The sequence below is a fragment of the Hipposideros armiger genome, unplaced genomic scaffold (assembly GCF_001890085.2).
Source record: "Hipposideros armiger isolate ML-2016 unplaced genomic scaffold, ASM189008v1 scaffold_823, whole genome shotgun sequence".
NCBI lineage: Eukaryota > Metazoa > Chordata > Mammalia > Chiroptera > Hipposideridae > Hipposideros > Hipposideros armiger.
The window spans coordinates 186,778-204,664 of record NW_017732173.1 but is presented as its reverse complement, the minus strand read 5'-3'; the positions used below and the strand labels follow the sequence as shown (position 1 = coordinate 204,664).

The 17,887-nt window shown below is 41.5% G+C and overlaps 1 protein-coding gene across 2 annotated transcripts in view; it reads right to left on the bottom strand.

Annotated features, from left to right (window-relative positions):
- PLCL2 (phospholipase C like 2) overlaps positions 1-17,887 on the bottom strand; it is a 181,706-nt gene that overhangs the window by 25,534 nt on the left and 138,285 nt on the right. For both annotated transcript variants that reach the window (XM_019629007.1, XM_019629008.1), the window contains exon 4: positions 16,934-17,009. In XM_019629007.1, the coding sequence (XP_019484552.1) occupies positions 16,934-17,009 (76 nt within the window). The remainder of the gene's footprint in view (positions 1-16,933; positions 17,010-17,887) is intronic.

Below are 17,887 nucleotides of genomic sequence, written 5' to 3'. Positions count from 1 at the left end.
CATTACTTAAATATGCTAAACACTCCGTAAAAAGCTACAGGTTTCTAGAAGAATGGGGAACACACTGGGGTAAGGGAACTAGTACTTACATTATCAGCTCGTTGACACACCTGATAAAGAAATCTTTATAATTTTGTTTTGGAATACAACGGCTACGTTTAGAGGCATTAGTATAGCAAATGGGGCAATAGCATTAAAATGACAATGTGAGAACACATAACAGTTGGTGCTTTAAAAAAAAAAATCAAAGCCAAAATAAACTCTTTAGGCGCAATATCAAATCAGGGTTTTTGTACTTAGGAAAAAGACACTATGTATGGGAGATATAGCAGGCCTATGTGGACTATATATCATAATGTGAAAGGTTACACAATAAATTACAAACAACAGGTTTACATTATTTAATCTCACAAAATAGGAGCAATAAATCAGACAAGTTTAAATTTCCGAAAACCTGAGGAATTCCACCCTGTGTTTTCACTTAAATGACTAGAGAGAAAATGAGAAGATATAATTATAAATACTCCTAGGGCAGAGTTGATTGCCCTTGCACCTGTTATGAAAAGGGACGCAATTATGCTGGGGAAAGTTACATAACCAGGAAGACGGGGAGTTCTTGATCCCTTTCTGTGCTTGATCTTTTCTAGCCTTCGTGTCCTAAGTGAAATGATCAGAATACTGGGCTCTTATTAAACAAAGGCTGTCTGCTTAGCTCCTGTCCTCAGCAGACACCCATCTCCCAGACAGAGCCTGGAATGTAGGGCAAGCGAGCAGCCAGCACAGTTCAATTGTGACCTTAGGGTGCAGTCTGGACCTCAGGACGCTTGTGCCTCTCATTCCTTTGTTCAGAACCAAAACTTGGCCACTTGTGGTGGCTATTCCTCTGGTCAGCTTACAGAGGTTAGCTCTACCTCTAGCTCTGCCTTCTTATTAACTACGCTATTAACCCCACTGACATGCCATTACACAAAGTATCTGATTTGTTTTGCGTGCTCTTTGTTTACCAATTATCAATGTGTCTTTTACTGCCTGTCCATACTGCCAATATTTTAGAGTGAAGCCCCTCCGCTCTGAGAAGGGGACTGATCGTTTACACAGGTGCAGTGCCTACCAGCAGCCCTCACAAGCAGGCTTTTCACAACGCTTGTTAAGAGGAGCCTTTACAATTCTTAAAAGGGTAAGGAAGTCTGAAAGATTTACCCAAAGCAGCTTCTCTAAGTATGTACAGAGGACAGAACACTGCTGCTGTCATTCCCTCAGCCGATGCCACTGTGGGAAATGCAGACCCAGCTTGCCTTCTGTGGAACCTCCGTTTCTTCATCTGTGGCATTCGGGACTAAAATAGAGGGCTTTCCAGTGCCAAAACACAAGTACTTTTCATTGATGAAAAACAGGTAAAAACAAACAAACAAAAAACCCCTGCATATTCTGAAAATAATCAGTTTTCATGAAAATTTCTTGTGATGAACATCTGCAAAATAAACATTGAGAAGTTTTAAAATTACAGATTTAAGCCAAAAGGAGGTCTAGTATTCTCACAGAACACAGCTTCTTAGCCTCCATGGCAGAGCACCGCCTGGTAGACTACCCGGCGGGCACTGGCGACAAAGGAGGGGGAGGCAGGTTCTTGACTGTGCTGTCGCTGCTGCTTAGTGACAAGAATTCCCACTGTGAAAGCAATCTTCAGGTTCACAAATAGAAACCAGGCTAATAATAAGAAGGGACTAAGAAGTGGAATTGTTTTCTTCTTTCAGGAACAAATTCTATGTCCCTGTATGTTTCCAGTACCTTCCAAATACTATGTCAACACATTTTCATCGTAAATGTGTACATTTTAGAGCCACGTGTAGTTGTCCACGTTACCTTGACGTCAGTTGGTTAACAAAATAACTATATTTTTTCTATTAGTCAATGTTCCATCTACTAGTCTGATTTAGATTAAATGGCATTGTTAAGAGCCTCAAATAAAGCACGGCCTTACCAAATGTAACGTTTGGGGGCAGCTATGAAGGAGCTAGGGGCAGGAAGCAGGAGTCCTTGATTCCATCCCAGTAAGACATGAGATAACAGTTCATTCTGGCCAAAGAAAGTGAAATCTTCGTTCAGTTTTAGTAAACTTGGAACACCGACACTAACGAGGTGAACGGTTCTTGGAAAAGTGTGACACGTTATGCAATTACAATGTGCTATATTATTGAACAGTCAAAATATTCAGTGTCTAAAGACACTGAAGTGTGAAGGCTGTGAGCATGCTGCATGAATCCGATGACACGTACAGGAACATGGATCACAGCCTGGTAAATGACGTCAGGAAAGCAGAGAGCCATCATGTCTCATACATTAGACCTGGCTGGGCCTGCTGTGGATGCTCTTTTGCCAAAAGAACTGTCTTTGAGCCTTAGCTGCTCTGTGCCAAAAACCTACAGTTATGTTCCTCTGACTCCATGACCCCAAGTTTCTGTTCCTAGGGAAGAGCTGTGGGCTATTTTTTTTCTTCTGGAAGGTTAGCCAAGAAGGAAATCTGCTCAAATTACTTTGAGGTAATGAACTTGAGAACTAAGGAAATTGATAGCAGGTCACCACACAGCAGAGAAAGAAGACACGGAAAACCCATACTCAGGTGATTTCTACACGAGTTTAGTTCAGTTCCGGTCTACAGGGAATGGAAGACACAGGCCATGTGAACAGAGAACAAGAGTGGGCCATCGGTCCCTGATGGGGACTGCACAAATCATTTAACCTTTCCATTTATAGCTATAATGTTAAATTTTAAAAATTGGTATGGTCACCCAAAAGTATATTATTTGATTTTTATGTAAAGGACTGTATTTTGGAAAGTTATTGCTTCTTTCCATGACATCTTTTGAAAATCTAAACAGCTCATATTTTTTATACAGATAGGTGTTGGTTTCACATAATTTTCCAATTATTATTTCAAAATACTTTACGAGTTAAATATTTCAGATTTTTCTTTGACAGGCTTAAAGTTTAATGACAAAAAAATGAAACGTAAGGCTGATAAAGTATCATGTTTTATAAAAACTAATAAAAGTGTAAATTTTCCAAGATGACATAATTAAGAACCTTAGTGCAACTGCATATAATGGAAAGTAGTCAAATTTCCACTTCTAATCAAGTTTCCTGCCTCCCATCACAGATAAATTTAGATGAAAACCAAAAAGCCATAGAAATAAAATAAAAATTAAAAAGCACATGATATATATATAATACTAAGATATAAAAAAAGAGGTTTTGGCTTTGAAGGGAAGGGGGTTTCAGTCAGAAATATGGCATCATTTCCTCTTCGACTGAAATGAATTCCATTTATTCTTGCCAAACGTAAAGCAGATGACCTTTCAAACATTATGGTTGGGATTTTCTCTACCAATCTGAATGATATGAATCTAAAATATACCATGTAGCACATGGCTAAAAATTTTTAGAAGCAAGTATAATTTTAAAAGATACTCATAAAAGAGACACACTAATCTTAAACTGATAAAGATTAGTTTTTCAAATGAAAATTTACTTTGCTGTCCTAAAACACTTCCTTATCACAAACATATCCAGTGAAAAAATATTTTTTTTCTGTGTTGAAACTAGAAACCAAAAGCAAGGGGTGAAAATTTTCAAATGGGGACAAAAGAAATATATATTTATAATTTTAATTTATTTCAAATGTCCCAAATTAGGCGTGGTGAACTGTTTCCTGGAAGACAGAATATAACACATGTCTATTTGGGACCTCACTCGAGAGGTCGATTTATCAACAGTATTAAAAGTACCTCAATATAATATGGTCTGCACGTAAGTCTTGTGGCACAACATCAAAGTACCTTGAAAACAAAATATGGATATCTGATCATTTTTTCCAACCAATTTACATACGGTACTTGTTAAAATATACAGCCTTGGTAAACTATACATTCTGCCTCCAAACTCCAGGGGTCTGAAGTTTGATTGTGCCGCTGACACGTGGGCACCATAAGCCCCACGGAACATGGAAATGCCTAATTATTTTTCATGTAGTTCCTGTTGGTAGTCTCTTTTTTTCTTGGTCTTCTTCCCAAACAATCTTGGCATTCACAAAAGCCAAATTATTTTAAGACGAATTTTGAACTGTTAAATCCCATTTCACATGAGGTGGAATAAACCGGGTCTCTTAAATATATCCATGAAACCCAGATGGATGACAAGATCCCTGCGACGCCAGATCCACAGCAGTACAATTTGTGAATGAATTATATGAAGGTTCCTTTTCCTCTGCCAGCATGTTTCATCTGGGTAAATCTAGGTGAGATGAAGTAGCACAATTTGTAGTCCTTTGTGGAATCTAGTTACCCTGCCACCATTCTAAACACATGGCCACGTGGCCCCCCTGGGATCACAGAGGAAGAATGTATTTAGCAGGACCCTCTTCGTTTCATTTCACAGAAAGAGGCCTTCTTTACTCCAATGACACTCAAAGGTTATCGTTTTGTACTTAGGACAGCTTAGTTTCGATTGACATCAAATCAATTCTTTCTTTTCTGCCCAGTTTAGCATGACCAAGATCTTCATGGCCTCACTGCTCCACGTCTCCCTTTCTTTTTACTCCTCTTCTTTTTTTTTTTTTAAAGATTTTTTATTGGGGAATTGGGGGGATGGGAACAGTGCTGGGGAATTGGGGGAAGGGGAACAGACAAGTTGCTGTCGTTTTGTTCTTCAATCTAGTTGTGGAGGACGTTGCTTCACTGGCCCAAGTTGGCACCATCATTGCGCTCTTCCCGGGCGAGGCAGATCAGTCGCCGGCTTCTGGACGGCCGCTCACTGCGGCTGCTGGCCGCTCACGCTGGCTGCTGGCTACATACGGTAGCCCATGGCAACCCACTGCCACAGGGAGTGCAGCCTACGCCGTCGCCGTCGCCTACGCCTTCATGGCAGCCCAGCTCCAGGTTGAGCTGTCGTTCAGCATCTTAGCTGTAGAGGGCAGTGTCACTGGCCCTCATATGTGGGATCCGAACCGGGGCCCTCTGGCGTCCCAAGCAAGTTCTTAACCATCGCGCCACTCGGCCGGCCCTACTCCTCTTCTTATTTTAATTTTTAAACAGATAATATAGTCATAGGGCTCAATAATTTAAAAAGTATAAGCTGGCATACAGAGAACTAGCTTTCTCATCCCTCTCTCCAGTCTCCTTGTTCCCCTCCCATCAGGCAAGCGCTGTTATTCCCTCTTAGGTTCCTTCCAGGGCGAGGGAGGCACGGACAAGCACACAGGGCTCCATTCTCGCACCCCACTTCTTACAACAAATACTAGCAAAGCACACACTGTTTGCCTTGTCTTTTAAAACAAAACAAGTACACACACACACATACACACACACACACACATTGCATATTTTACACACATATATATATGATTTTCTTTATATATGTATATATGTTGTATGTGTGTGTGCAGACAAATATATGACACATACTGGGGGTGCAAAAAATGCATACAAGTGGACACTTTGGTCAACGTTGGTCAAGCAGTAGTTCGCCATAAATAGAGGTGTCTGGACGCTGATGGTAGCCACTTTGAGCACCTCTTGTAATTGTAGAAGTCAAACGTGACTTGTATTCATGTTTTGTTATTGGTATATATTGAGTATTATAATTTTCATACAGTTTTTTCCTTTCTTAAAATGTGTACACATTTTTTTTGGCACCCTCTGTATTTATTCTTTTTTATGGGAGCATACTGCTCCATTATATGGATCTATCATAATGTATTTAACAAGAGCCCTCCTAATGAACATTTAGATTGTAACATTTAGGTTGTTCTAAGTGTTACAAGGAAATCCTGTACATATGTCTTCCCCAAGAATGTGATCACATCTGCATAATAAACTTGGAAAAAACGGACTTGCTGGTTCAACGTGCATATCACTTGTAATTCTGAAATGTGCAGCCATATGGCCTTCCCTAGGTGTGGACCCAATTTACATCCCCCCAACAATGGGACAGTTTTCAGTTTCCCCTATATTGTCACCTATCTGTCATGACCTGTGTGTGATGGAACTTTGGGGCCTCACAAATGGTTGGCTCTGATGCATGAAAAATGGTATCTCCTTAAAATACCTCGTTTACTCTACATCACAGTGTCATCCTCCTATCTGTCTGGCTGCACCTGTCTGTGCTTGTTCTTCCATATCTCCCCAACACCTAAACTCCAGAGGGCTCAGTCTGCTCTATCCATAGTCACTTTTTAAGTAACCTTGGTCGCCAAGGTCAAAAGACTGGAAGCTTAAAAGAATTCCAAATTCATTATCTCCAGTCTGGGCCGCTTCTCTAAACTTTAGACTTGGGTGTCAACTAGGCATATCAAGTTAACGTTTCTGAAATCAAATCCCTGATCTTTCCTCCTAAATCCTCTCCTCCCTAGTCCTCCCCATCTCTCTAAATGGCAGCCTTACCTTTCTAGACAGAAATCTTGCCGTCGTACTGACTCCCCGCTTTCTCTCCTCTTACCATTTTTTAAATACCTCCTGATGGCAGGACCTTTAGAATATCCAGAATGGAACCATTTTGCATCACCTCCACCCAATCAGCCCGGATCATGCCACAATCACTGATTGGGCGAGACTGCTGCAAAAGCCTCCTGACAGGCCTTCCCGTATCTGCCCATCCCCCATCCCCATGCTATCTGACACCATTCCTAGGCTCAGACCCTCAGACTGGCCTCTCATGTTACTGAGAACAGAGCCAGCATCCTCTCTGCCACCTGGCCCGTTGTTCACTGTGGCTCCTGCCCACAGCACTGCAGCCACACTGGCTGGCTAGTTCCTCCTGGGACCATCCAGCGCTCTCACCTCAAGGCCATGCTCAGTGGTCCCTCTTCCTGGGATAATCCCTTTCCAGACATTGAAAGTTTGCTCTCCACCAACCAGCATCTCTCGGCACAAATGTCACCAGTTCACAGAGGTCTTCGCTGGGTCTCCACTCTTGGCACTCCCTATCCCCTTTTCTGCCTCACTGTTTCCAAAAACACGCATCACTGTCTGACACACTGTTCTATTTATTTGCTCTTTGTTTATTTTCTGTTTCCCACAACTAGATTCCAGCTTCACGAAGGCCAGGACTTAGGCTTTTTGTTCATAACTGTATTCCCTGTACCTGGAACAGGTTTGCAGCTCTTGTGAACGAGGCTACACATCTTTTCATTTTGTTTTAGTCTTTGGAATGTCCCTATTGTAAATTGAACATTGGGTTTGTTGGCCTTTTGCTTACTGATTTTAGGTGTTCCTTACATATTAGGGATATTTGTTCTTCCTGGTATGAACTGTTAACAACTGTTCTCTGTAGTGTTTGCTGCGACTGCGTCTGATAGTTTTTGCCACACAGGATTCTTTTCATGCAGGCTAATACACCAAGGTTTCTTGTTTCATGTTACGTTAAGGCTCCTGGGTTTGTGTTGTTTCCTTGCCTGCATCTCCAGACTCACTGCTGCTCCTGTCCTGTCCTGCCCTTGTCATGGCCGCTGCCAGCACGGGCCTTACTGCCCTGCATACGTTCTCCCCGCCTGGAATTCCTGTCCTCACCTGCCTTGCTCCCACACAACCACCTTTCTTGACTCAACTCCTGTTCTAAGATCTGGTTCAATGGTCAGCCCTGGCAGAGTTACTCACGGGGATATGTTGTCACAGCAGTGCCCTCTCACTATTGGATGGTGTACCCTGTGCAGTGAGGATGTCTTCACGTCCCAGTCCCCCACCCTCAACCTGGAGCCCCCATGAGGGCAGGGAAGTGAAGTCCCCAGCTTCTGTCAGGCTGAGAGTAAGGACCTAATAAATTCCTGGTGAATAAATGAATGAACAATTTCTACGTGCAATTTAATTCAACATATATTTACTGAGTGCTAGCTTTGTGTCAGCCACTATTCTTGGTGTTTGGGATACGTTATGAATAAACCAAGATCTCTGCCCTCGAGGAGTTTACATTCTAGATGGAAGAAGACACACAATAAGCAACAGACGTAAGTAAGCTAGATAGTAGGTTAGAAGGTAATGATTGCTATAGAAAAAAAGACAAAGTAGAGGCAGAGTGAGGGGATCAGATGTGCTGGGTCTGCTTTTAAGCTTTGCGGTGAACATCCAGTTCTGAATTATAGACTTATAATACCCCAACTCGTTCTTCCTTGGAGGACTCATCCACTCAAGTAACTCTTCCATTTGGATGACACCAATTCTATCTATAGGACCAACTCCATCCTAAGCTTCGTTACAGTTGCTTCAACAACCATTTACCATCTGCTTTGGTCTGAATGTTTGTGTCCCCGACCCCCAAAATTCATTGTTGCAATCCTATTGCCTAATTTGATGGTATTTGGAACTGGGGCTTCTGGAAGGTGCTTAGGTCATGAGGGTGGAACGCTCATGAATGAAATGAGTGTTCTTATAAAAGGGACCCCAAAGAGTTCCCTAGCCTCTTCTACCACGTGGGTACACAGGAAGGTGCCATGAACCAGGAAGTGGGCCCTCACCAGTCACCATATCAAATGTGCTGGTGCCATGACCTTGAACTTCCCAGCCTCCAGACCTGTGAGAAATAAATTTCTGTTGTTTATAAGCCATCCAATCGGTGGTATTTAGCTACAGTAGCCCAAATGGACTAGGACACCGTGCTACTGAAATGCTCATCACACCTGAAACCGTCCTTCCAAGTCAAGTTCTTCCTATTCTAACATATCAGGCACCCACATCCTATTGGTGGGAGTAGTCTTTGAACACGGAGGGATGGCAGGGAAAAGAGAGAGATGAGTCAATCAGTGAGTTCTCAAGCCTGTTCCAAACTATTTAGTGACCCCATTGCCTACAGCAGTGTCCTAAAGTGTTGAAGACATTGACAGAACTTGAAACAAGGGCTTTATAACCTAATAAATATGGAAAATGCTGAGTTAAACTAGAGGCTATTTAGCATGCTAATGTGTACTGAGATCTCCAAAGGGGGATAAGTTGTGTTATGAAAATTTGACAATGAACTCCTTTGCCCAAGGAGCATGACTAGTGGTCCTTGAATTAAGCTTTGGGAAATGTTGACCTAGAAATTCAATCCCAAATACTTTATCCTTGAATTAAAAGGCTCCCATCATTTGACCCAACCTGCACCGCCAACCCTGATTTCTGCTGCATCCTGAAGCAAACATCTCCCTTCACCAGGACAACACACTCGTATTTCACGTGCACAGAAAGCACACCTTGCTAATAAAGCCTTCAGTGCTTTGGCCCACCTGAAAAGCCCTGTTCCTTTTGCTCTGCTAACAGAACACTCCCTCAAGCCCCTAGTTCAAGTCCACCTCCTTCCCTAACAACAAAACCCTCTGGGCTCACTCCTTTCTTCAAATATCATTTGTACCTATTATTTATATACCTGCTTGGTAGTGCTTTATAACTTTCAATGATAGCAGAGAACTCATCGTTATTTTTTTCGTATCTCCAAGAAGTAATTAGTGCAACATCTTGTCATTGAACGCAGCCCACAAATAAACGACTGTGTTTTTCCTTTATTTTGTCAACATGTGTAGTGACGTGTTTTGACATGGCACTGACCTATAATGAAAGAGTTAAGTAAAGGTTAAAGTTGCTTTAAATTTCTCATTCATATAAAAGATTTCTCTCCCTTTCTCTCTCTCTCTCTCTCTCTCTCTCTCTCTCTCTCTCTCTCTCTNTCTCTCTCTCTCTCTCTCTCTCTCTCTCTCTCTCTCTCTATATATATATATATATATATATATATATATATATATATAACTTCTGGTATTTGAGAAAATGATTTAATTTATTTGTGGACTTCACTTGAATTGTGGTTCTCAACTTTACTAATCAAATATAACAGAATAGTCACAAAAGGGAATTTATAGGAATGCCAGAGTTGAAAGCAGCTTGACCCCTTCCCAGCACAGCATCTGCTGAGATGACCCGAAAGTTGCTATTTAAATGAACAGTGATGCTTTCAGACACTCTGTCTTACAAAGGGAGGGGAGAGGACAAAGGGACCAGAAAGCACAGCTGTGGGATTTGCTCACAGGACAGGTATCCCAAGAAGATCAGGCATCCCTCTTTCACCCCACTTCCCTTCCCTTCTTTCTTGGCACTGGGGAAATTCTGCCAGTGAAAGAACTATGTTTGGAAGAAGGAATTTGCTCCTCAGGAAAGACAACTTGGCTGCCCGTCAATCACATAGCAAGTGCGCGTCTGAGTCTGAGCAGTTACTTGCTCCCTTTAAGGGGCAAAGAAGCCTCTAGATGAGCATGAACCCAGGAGGGGGCCTGCTCTGCTCCACCTTCTAAAGAGGGGTCCTCAAAGCCTGAATGTGCTCATTCAACTGCATATTCCTGAGCCCCACCCCCAAAGATTCCACATTGGGGGGATGATGCAAAGAAATTGCATTTAATAAGCATTCCCAAGAGATTCTATCCACACCTTGGAGAAATACTATTAGAATGACAGCTGATGTGGGAATCTTGAAGCAGGATGGGGCCATGGGTACAGGAGGTGGTAGGGGTGTGGGGAAACAGCACGTTTCTAGAGACCCGTTGCTTATTTTGAAATTTTGCCCTGAGATGGCTTAGTTGCCACCTTTCTGACCATTCCCTCTACCCTCCCTTATCAATGATGAAGTTCCTTTGGGGAGGAATTAAAGGGGGAGGACAGGCTGGCCAGCCACTGAAGACCTCCAAACTTCCTGGCTTCCCATGGCTTCACTGATTGTGAGCTCATTAAAGCAGCTAGGAGAGGATCTGGCGATTCAGCACCCGTTTTTTAAGAAGAGGAAAGATGCTGAGGGCTCCAAAGGAGCTAGGTTGCATGTCTAGTCTTCAGCGAGGCCACTCGTCACCTCCAAAGTCAGGCGTTAACATTCCTCCTTGAAACTCATGCTGATGGGCTATAATTTATGTATCCCATGCCATTGTATGGGATTGCTTCTTTAATTTATGGGATTGCTTCTTTAATCCTTTTAAGTAACCGTAATAAATCCATTCCAAAATTGGTGCTTAGCAATTGATCTTAGACCACTGCGTTTTAGAACCCATGGGGCCAGCAGGGAATCACATAATCCAATGTCACTTAGAAGGAAGAAAATCAGGCAGAAAGGAGGCAAGTGACTAACCTAGTATCACACAGCAAGACATGGTACAAAAGGCACAGAACATGGGTGTCTGGACCCCAGGGAAGGACCTGTTACTTCTGCAAAACAGCGCGGAGAAACACCAGTGACTTAAATGAAAACAAAAGTTACAGGTTCCCAGGTTTCCTTATCAGAACACTTGTGACGTGCTTTCAGAATAAATCTTTGAAGGTTTTATGTTTACTGTGTTGGGTGAGATAAGGATGTGAGCAAACCAAGTGATGACAGATGGTGACAGGTTACTTATCTGGTAACCTCAGCTCCTAAAAACACACCGAGATCCAAGAAGTTTGCAAAACAATAAAAGTCTCTGAGCCATCAAATTCAGGTCTCCTTGGCCTGGCCTAACATTGTGCTTATTCTCCCCATAAGGCAGTGCGTCGGGTTCTAGTCTGCTTTTAGATCAGACAAATCTATCAAGCTTGGTCACAGGGGACATGCCACCAGCTCAGCGGACTAGAAGCAGCAAATTAAAAGGAGAAAAAAAAAAACAAGTGGTGCACAAAGAGTCGGCAATTGAGTACAAATGAGCACTAGGAAGTGAATGAGGAGACGGAATTAAACTGTTGACCCTGAGGATGGAGTCTGTGCAAGCAGAGACAGGCCATTGAGTATGAAGGTTAAGGGTCCTCCAAAATGCGAGGGCCCCTGGGGAAACACGGCAGCACTAAACAGGACAGGAATAATAGATGCCTCCCAAGATGACCTTGAGTCATCAAAAGTTCAAATTAGTTTTGGCAAACCAAATTCAAGAAAGTAGGAGAGTCCATTATAGAAAAATTTCCATTAGACTGATTAAAATGAAGGGTAATTAAAGCTTTCATTATTTGTAAAGTTACCTTATATCCCACTTTACTCAGTAATGATGCAACCCTGCCACACATGCGACTCTCTTTGGAAAGAAGCCTCTATTTAAATAGGGGGCTGTGTTTTCTTTCATTTAGACCTTGATCTTCCCTCAGTCATTCTGACAGAGTTAGAACCCATTCCCGTTGCCAGGAGAGGAACCAGCCTCTCGCCCACCCGGACACCTGGACATCCTCTGGGCACTGGGCCTGCTCGTCACGCCAGGGATGCCGGCAGGGGTCCTGGGCAGTCACCTCACCTAACACCCAACACTGTCCCCAAGCCTAGTGGGTGTGGCCCACATGTTCCCTGGAAATATTCTCAGTCAGGGATTCCCTGTGGCAGCTTCTATTCCTTGATTCCTTCCTTTTTTTTTTTTTTTGAAATTCGTAATTTAAATTAAATTAAAATTTAGTGTAATTTAATTTTTATCAGAATTGTGCACGCACATAGTTTAAAGAGCCAAATAGTTGTCACTGAGTCCCCTTCTCCAGGAGCAGTTATGCTCATCCGCTTCAGCTGAGTTTTGTTTCCTTGTTTCATATTTACGAGTTTGTCCGTATTTCTAAGTAACATGCTTATATTGTTTAGATTTTTTTTCCCCAAGTGTTCCCTATCAAACCTCCCATGTGAAGGATGAGAATCTTGCTATTTTTAACCTCCCCACTGTCAGGGCACATGTAGTTTGTCAGCCACCTGGGAGCTTGCAGGGAGCTCTCTGTTAGCTGCCTCTTACCCTCACTTCCAGAGGCACCTGGCGCCACCACGCTGTGAGCTGGTGGCGGGTGGTCTGCGGTATAAATCCGACTGCCAGATACCCCAGTGCTGGCTGCAGTCAATCAGCATGGCTCCAGCTGTTTTTCAGTTTCCAAAATTGTGGTGCTCCCATTTCCTATGTCCTTATTGGTTTACACTTTAAAACAAAACCAAAACCCTTACTGTCATTTTGATGAGGCTCAGAAGGGAGTGGAGATTAAATGCCTGTGTTAATTCACCATCTTTGACAGAAAGTCTGTCATTGCTTTTTTTTTTTCTTTTCCAGAGAACAAATTATTTTCCATGGAAATTCGCTTGACAAAAACATCCAACTCACTGAAGCCAACAGCTTGAGTTTCCCTCTAGATCATCTTCCAATCAATGACTACAAAGGAAATTAAAAGTCAATGGTAGTCTGCCATTGAGGGAGAGGGGAGAGGGAAGGAGAGGAGGGGAGGGGAGGGGAGGGGAGGGGAGGGAAAGTGGAAAAGATTTTTCCCCTGAAAGAATCTGGCTTATAAACCAGATTCAACTCTTACAAACTTTTTAAAAAAGAACTTTTCTGAACTTTACGATGCTTTTCCCTCTGTGGATTCCTGTTCCGCTCCCTGCATGTGTTCCTTACCAATCACCTACTTTGCTATTCCTTGGAAGAACAAGCTTTTGGTCGATTTAGGAGAATGTGTGTGTCTGAGTGTACCCACCTGTGCTCTTTCATTTATACCCACTCATTCTTGATTGGCCATGCCATTTATTACTTACCTATCTTTCTCACTCGTGGTGGCCAGACCCACTCATCCCACATCACTTCTGCAGGAGCCAACATTGAATTGGTCCCGTTTACTGGCACTCTCAACCTCTGACTGAACAAATGCCCCCCCCCCGCCCCCCACTTTTGTCATGTCCTTAGCTCCCTCTTGCACATCCTCACTCCCAAAACTGTTCTCCTAGGCAGAGCTTCCTTGTCCACATTCTCAATGGAAAATCCTCCTCTCTTTCTCACACTGTCTCTAAATCCACAGCTTCTGTAGTATCTGCGAAGAAGAGGGGGTCCTTCCCTCTTTCTGAGATCAAGTGTTTCAGGGCTTGTATTTGATTCCTGCCCTCCTCACTTCCTCCATCCGTCATCCCTGTCTCATCTTTAACATCTTCCTCTTCACTGGATCGCTCATATTCCTAGGATGGTTTTCTTATTAAGATGCCCCTTTAACCCTCCAACCTTCTGTGCTGCCATATTCTCTTCTTAAAAGACAGAGCTACGCAGGCTGCCCCAACTGCCCATCACCTAGGGGTTCCCTCTGTCCTCCCCAGGGCCCTGTTTGAGTCATCTGCCCACTGAGGCCTGCTGGGTCCTAGCCTACCTTGGCTGGGGGAAGGGGGGTCTTCAATTCTCTGCATTCCTCTCCTGCCTCACACCCTCTTCCCCATAACAACATCAGCTTACACATTTCTATCTAAAAAAAAAAAAAAATCAACTACAAAGCCAGTAGCTGAACCTGCCCAAACTAGGTGCACTTTTTAATATGGGACTGGATGAAGGTGGGAGTGTAATTCCATATTTTTACTTAATTGTTTAAATGAAGGCTTATCTAATAAGGATGTAAATTTGTGTTTTAAGGTTTGAAATACTTCTAAAATAATCCTCTCTTGCAGCACTTTGGTGATTTATATCTTCATTTTGTCATGGCAAGAGTAAAGTTATGCAAGCAGAATAACAATTACTTATCAGAAGTAAAATCTTATGCAAATGTTTTTCAGCCCAATATAAAATTAGCAATTCTTCATATGACTAATGACTATATGACCTTATGATAACTGTAAACACGAAAAACAAAAGATCAAGGGACTCTAAAATAAGCACTTGGGATAACAGAAGGGTTGTGCAGGCGCTCAGCACGGTAAACGTGAAACCAAAAAATAATCATCGTATACTTCTAAAGATCTTTAAACTCAGAGCGACGCAAACCATTGCACAGTGGTTATTCTCTTCCCGCCCCGACCCAAGCAAAATCCTTAACAGACAAGACTTTTCAGCTTTTTAAAGCACAAGCAAATATATCCCTTACTGAAATCAAATAGAAGAACAATATAAAGCTGAATTATGCTAGAAATTATCAAACTCCGTAAATCAATGAAGTTGCAAAGAATTGACAATAACTCAAATTATTAAATTAATAAAGTTTTTTCTATTGATATAGTTTCAAATTCTAACAGTTCACAATTCTCATAGTAACATGTGCATTTAATAGAATTGAATGCTTAACAAACATCAAATCACATTTAGTCAGCTAATAGTTGAGCGACTGCTCTGTACAGAACGTTAGAACAGATGTCATGGTGAAACCCAGACAGCAACCCAATAACTATGTAAACCTGGTGCCACAGGAGGTCACTGTCATGTTTGGAAGATGGAATACATTAATCATACACACAATAACTGAAGATGCTCTATCAGCTGAACAAAGCTGTACATGTTTGAAGGGCTGAATAGAATGGTTAGGTAACATACATCCTGGAATATAAAAAGTCTCCGGGAAGACTGTTGAGGCAGAAACAGGAAAAGTACAGGTTGGCAGTGAGGAGGGAGAGAGAAGTCTTCCCAGAAGGATGGCCTGTGAAAATCTGACTAAGGAGAAACACACAGGGAATGGGGAGGGCAGCCCAAAGGCCAGGCTGGATGGACACCGTCACTTCCTTCCCTTCTCGCCGCTGTCAATAGCCTCCCAATTGCGTTCTACCCACAAAAAGTCTCTGCGCACAGCTATTATATCACCACCTTGAAGCTCAATCTCACTCTCATTCTGCTCAACAAGCGATGGCTTCCACCGCCTCCCAAACCGAGTTCAGGCTCCCGAGTAACACACAGTAAGTTCTCAACGCATTTGACTGTGTGTGATGCCTTTCATATCTCCTGTTCAATTTGACAGATCTAGAAGGCAAAAACCAATCTTGCTTATTTTTCGATATTTTGGTATGTAATAGCTCTTACAAGTAACTTATGCGTAGAAGTTCAAAACATATTTATTAAATGAATGAACAGATGATTGAATTAATAAATTTCATGCGATACTGGCAGAATGGGTGAGTCAGTTGGTAGATGACCTTGAATGGGAAATTAGAAGTTTAGATTTGGTTCAACAGACTCTAGCAAGCTACTAGATGAGTCTGTTGGGTAGTAACATGATAAAAATGGTGTTTGGCGTAACTTGTTTTAGTTGTGGTTATAGGGAATATTATCCCAGCAGTAGAAAAATCACTTTGCTAATAATATTTTGCTAACCAGGTGAGTAAAACAAGGTGAGAATATTTGTCCGTTGATTACTTACTAATGTGCACATTCCTTCAATAAATACCAAAAAAAGAAATTTGTCACATGGATCCTTTATTTTAAATGAGTTCAGTCTATGAGATGATTTATTCTTTTCAGGGTAGGTACTAGTTATGGTTTCTTGATTTTAAAGAACAGCAACCAAATACCTTAGAAATTAAGGACAGATATTCTTATTTATGAATTAGAAATATTCTCCATATTAGAATCTTCCAAATTGACACTCAAATAAAATTTAAAAACTGAAAAAAACTCCATTTTGTCTATTTCTATTCCAGTGAAGAATACTTGAGTTTTTTGTTTTATCACAGCTAAAATTAATTAGGTGGCTGTTAACATAAGTAGAACTTTATAATCTAGTAAAACATTTGGATGTTAAATTAATGAATTCATCAGCATTTGAAAATGTCAGTGCATTAAAATGTGTCAAGAGGTTGTAAACTGGTGCCCATTCTTTCCGAGAACTCGGTCTTTCTCTGCGCAAGCCTCACCCTTCCTACCATGTGCTAGAAAGTAATGGATGACAGGAGGCGGTGTAGCAGCACAGGTAATTCTGAGGAAGAGATTAATTAGTGTAGAGGTTCTCAATCTTGGCTGCTTATTAGGAACACCTGGAGCTTTGAACAGCTATGATTTCTTAAGCCACACCCCAGACCAATGTCAATATATTTACTCCCCCTCCTTCCGGTGATTTTGTTATCCAGGCTTGTGAACCAGAGAATTAGTATTTTCTTTAGCCATGGAAAAATAATTTCCATGTCTGATTTTCTTGATATAGAATCAAATAGATGAAATAGTCTAGGGGCAAATATATGATGCTACTAATTTTATTTTAAAGAAAAGAAACTTTTACTTTACCTGCCTTCTGAAAATATACAATCTTTTCATACACAGCATCAGCATTTTCAATCAAGGCCTTGAGGGACTGGATCATCTGCAAAGGAAACACCCAGACACGTGGTTACACGTGACAACGACACACGCACAAGGCTCCTCCCCTAAAATCAGCCTGAGGTGATGACGCACAATGCGCTTTTATCTGACTTCCCACCACTCAAGTTCAAATGTGCATGTGAAAAATGATACAATCATGCATCCCCAGGTAATGGTTTAAACAAGACTGTGAGTTTTATATTTCAGGTATAGTTAGGCTTGTACAACATTGAATTTGAACCTTGAGTCAGTTCTAAACCGAGTTCGTTTCAGTGTGAAAAGCTACAAATAAATACATGCACCCATCTGATCTATGTTTTATATCATATTTTCAGTCATTCACTATAATATAACCTTTAACTTCATCTTACAGAATGCTCCAACACCTACACAACCTTACCCATTTTAAACCATTAGTTTAAAACTTACAATCAGGATCAAAAAACATCTATTATTAGATGTATCACTAATGAGACCATTCAAACTAGTATTTTTAGTGTCCCTATCAATGATATTAAAATATTCAAGTTTGAGTTCTTATTCCAAATTGCAAGTGCTTACTTTAAAAGCCTAGCTTGAATAAGAAAAAGGATCAAGACACATTATTTTATTTATCAAAATGTTGGGAAAAGATCTGTCTCAAGTAATCTTTTTGGCTCTAAAATTACTATGAAAATAGGATAGACAGGTTCAGCTCTCATGGCTCAAATGGATACAATTATAGATGCTTACTTTTGTCCAAATATTGTGCATTATAGTATTACTCATCTATTTTACATGACCATTCTAAATGACAAACACCAATCCATCATTCTTCATCCCTTTAAATTCAGCCTTGCTTTTCTTTATAGTATTTTATCATTAGCTGCCATAGTAAGT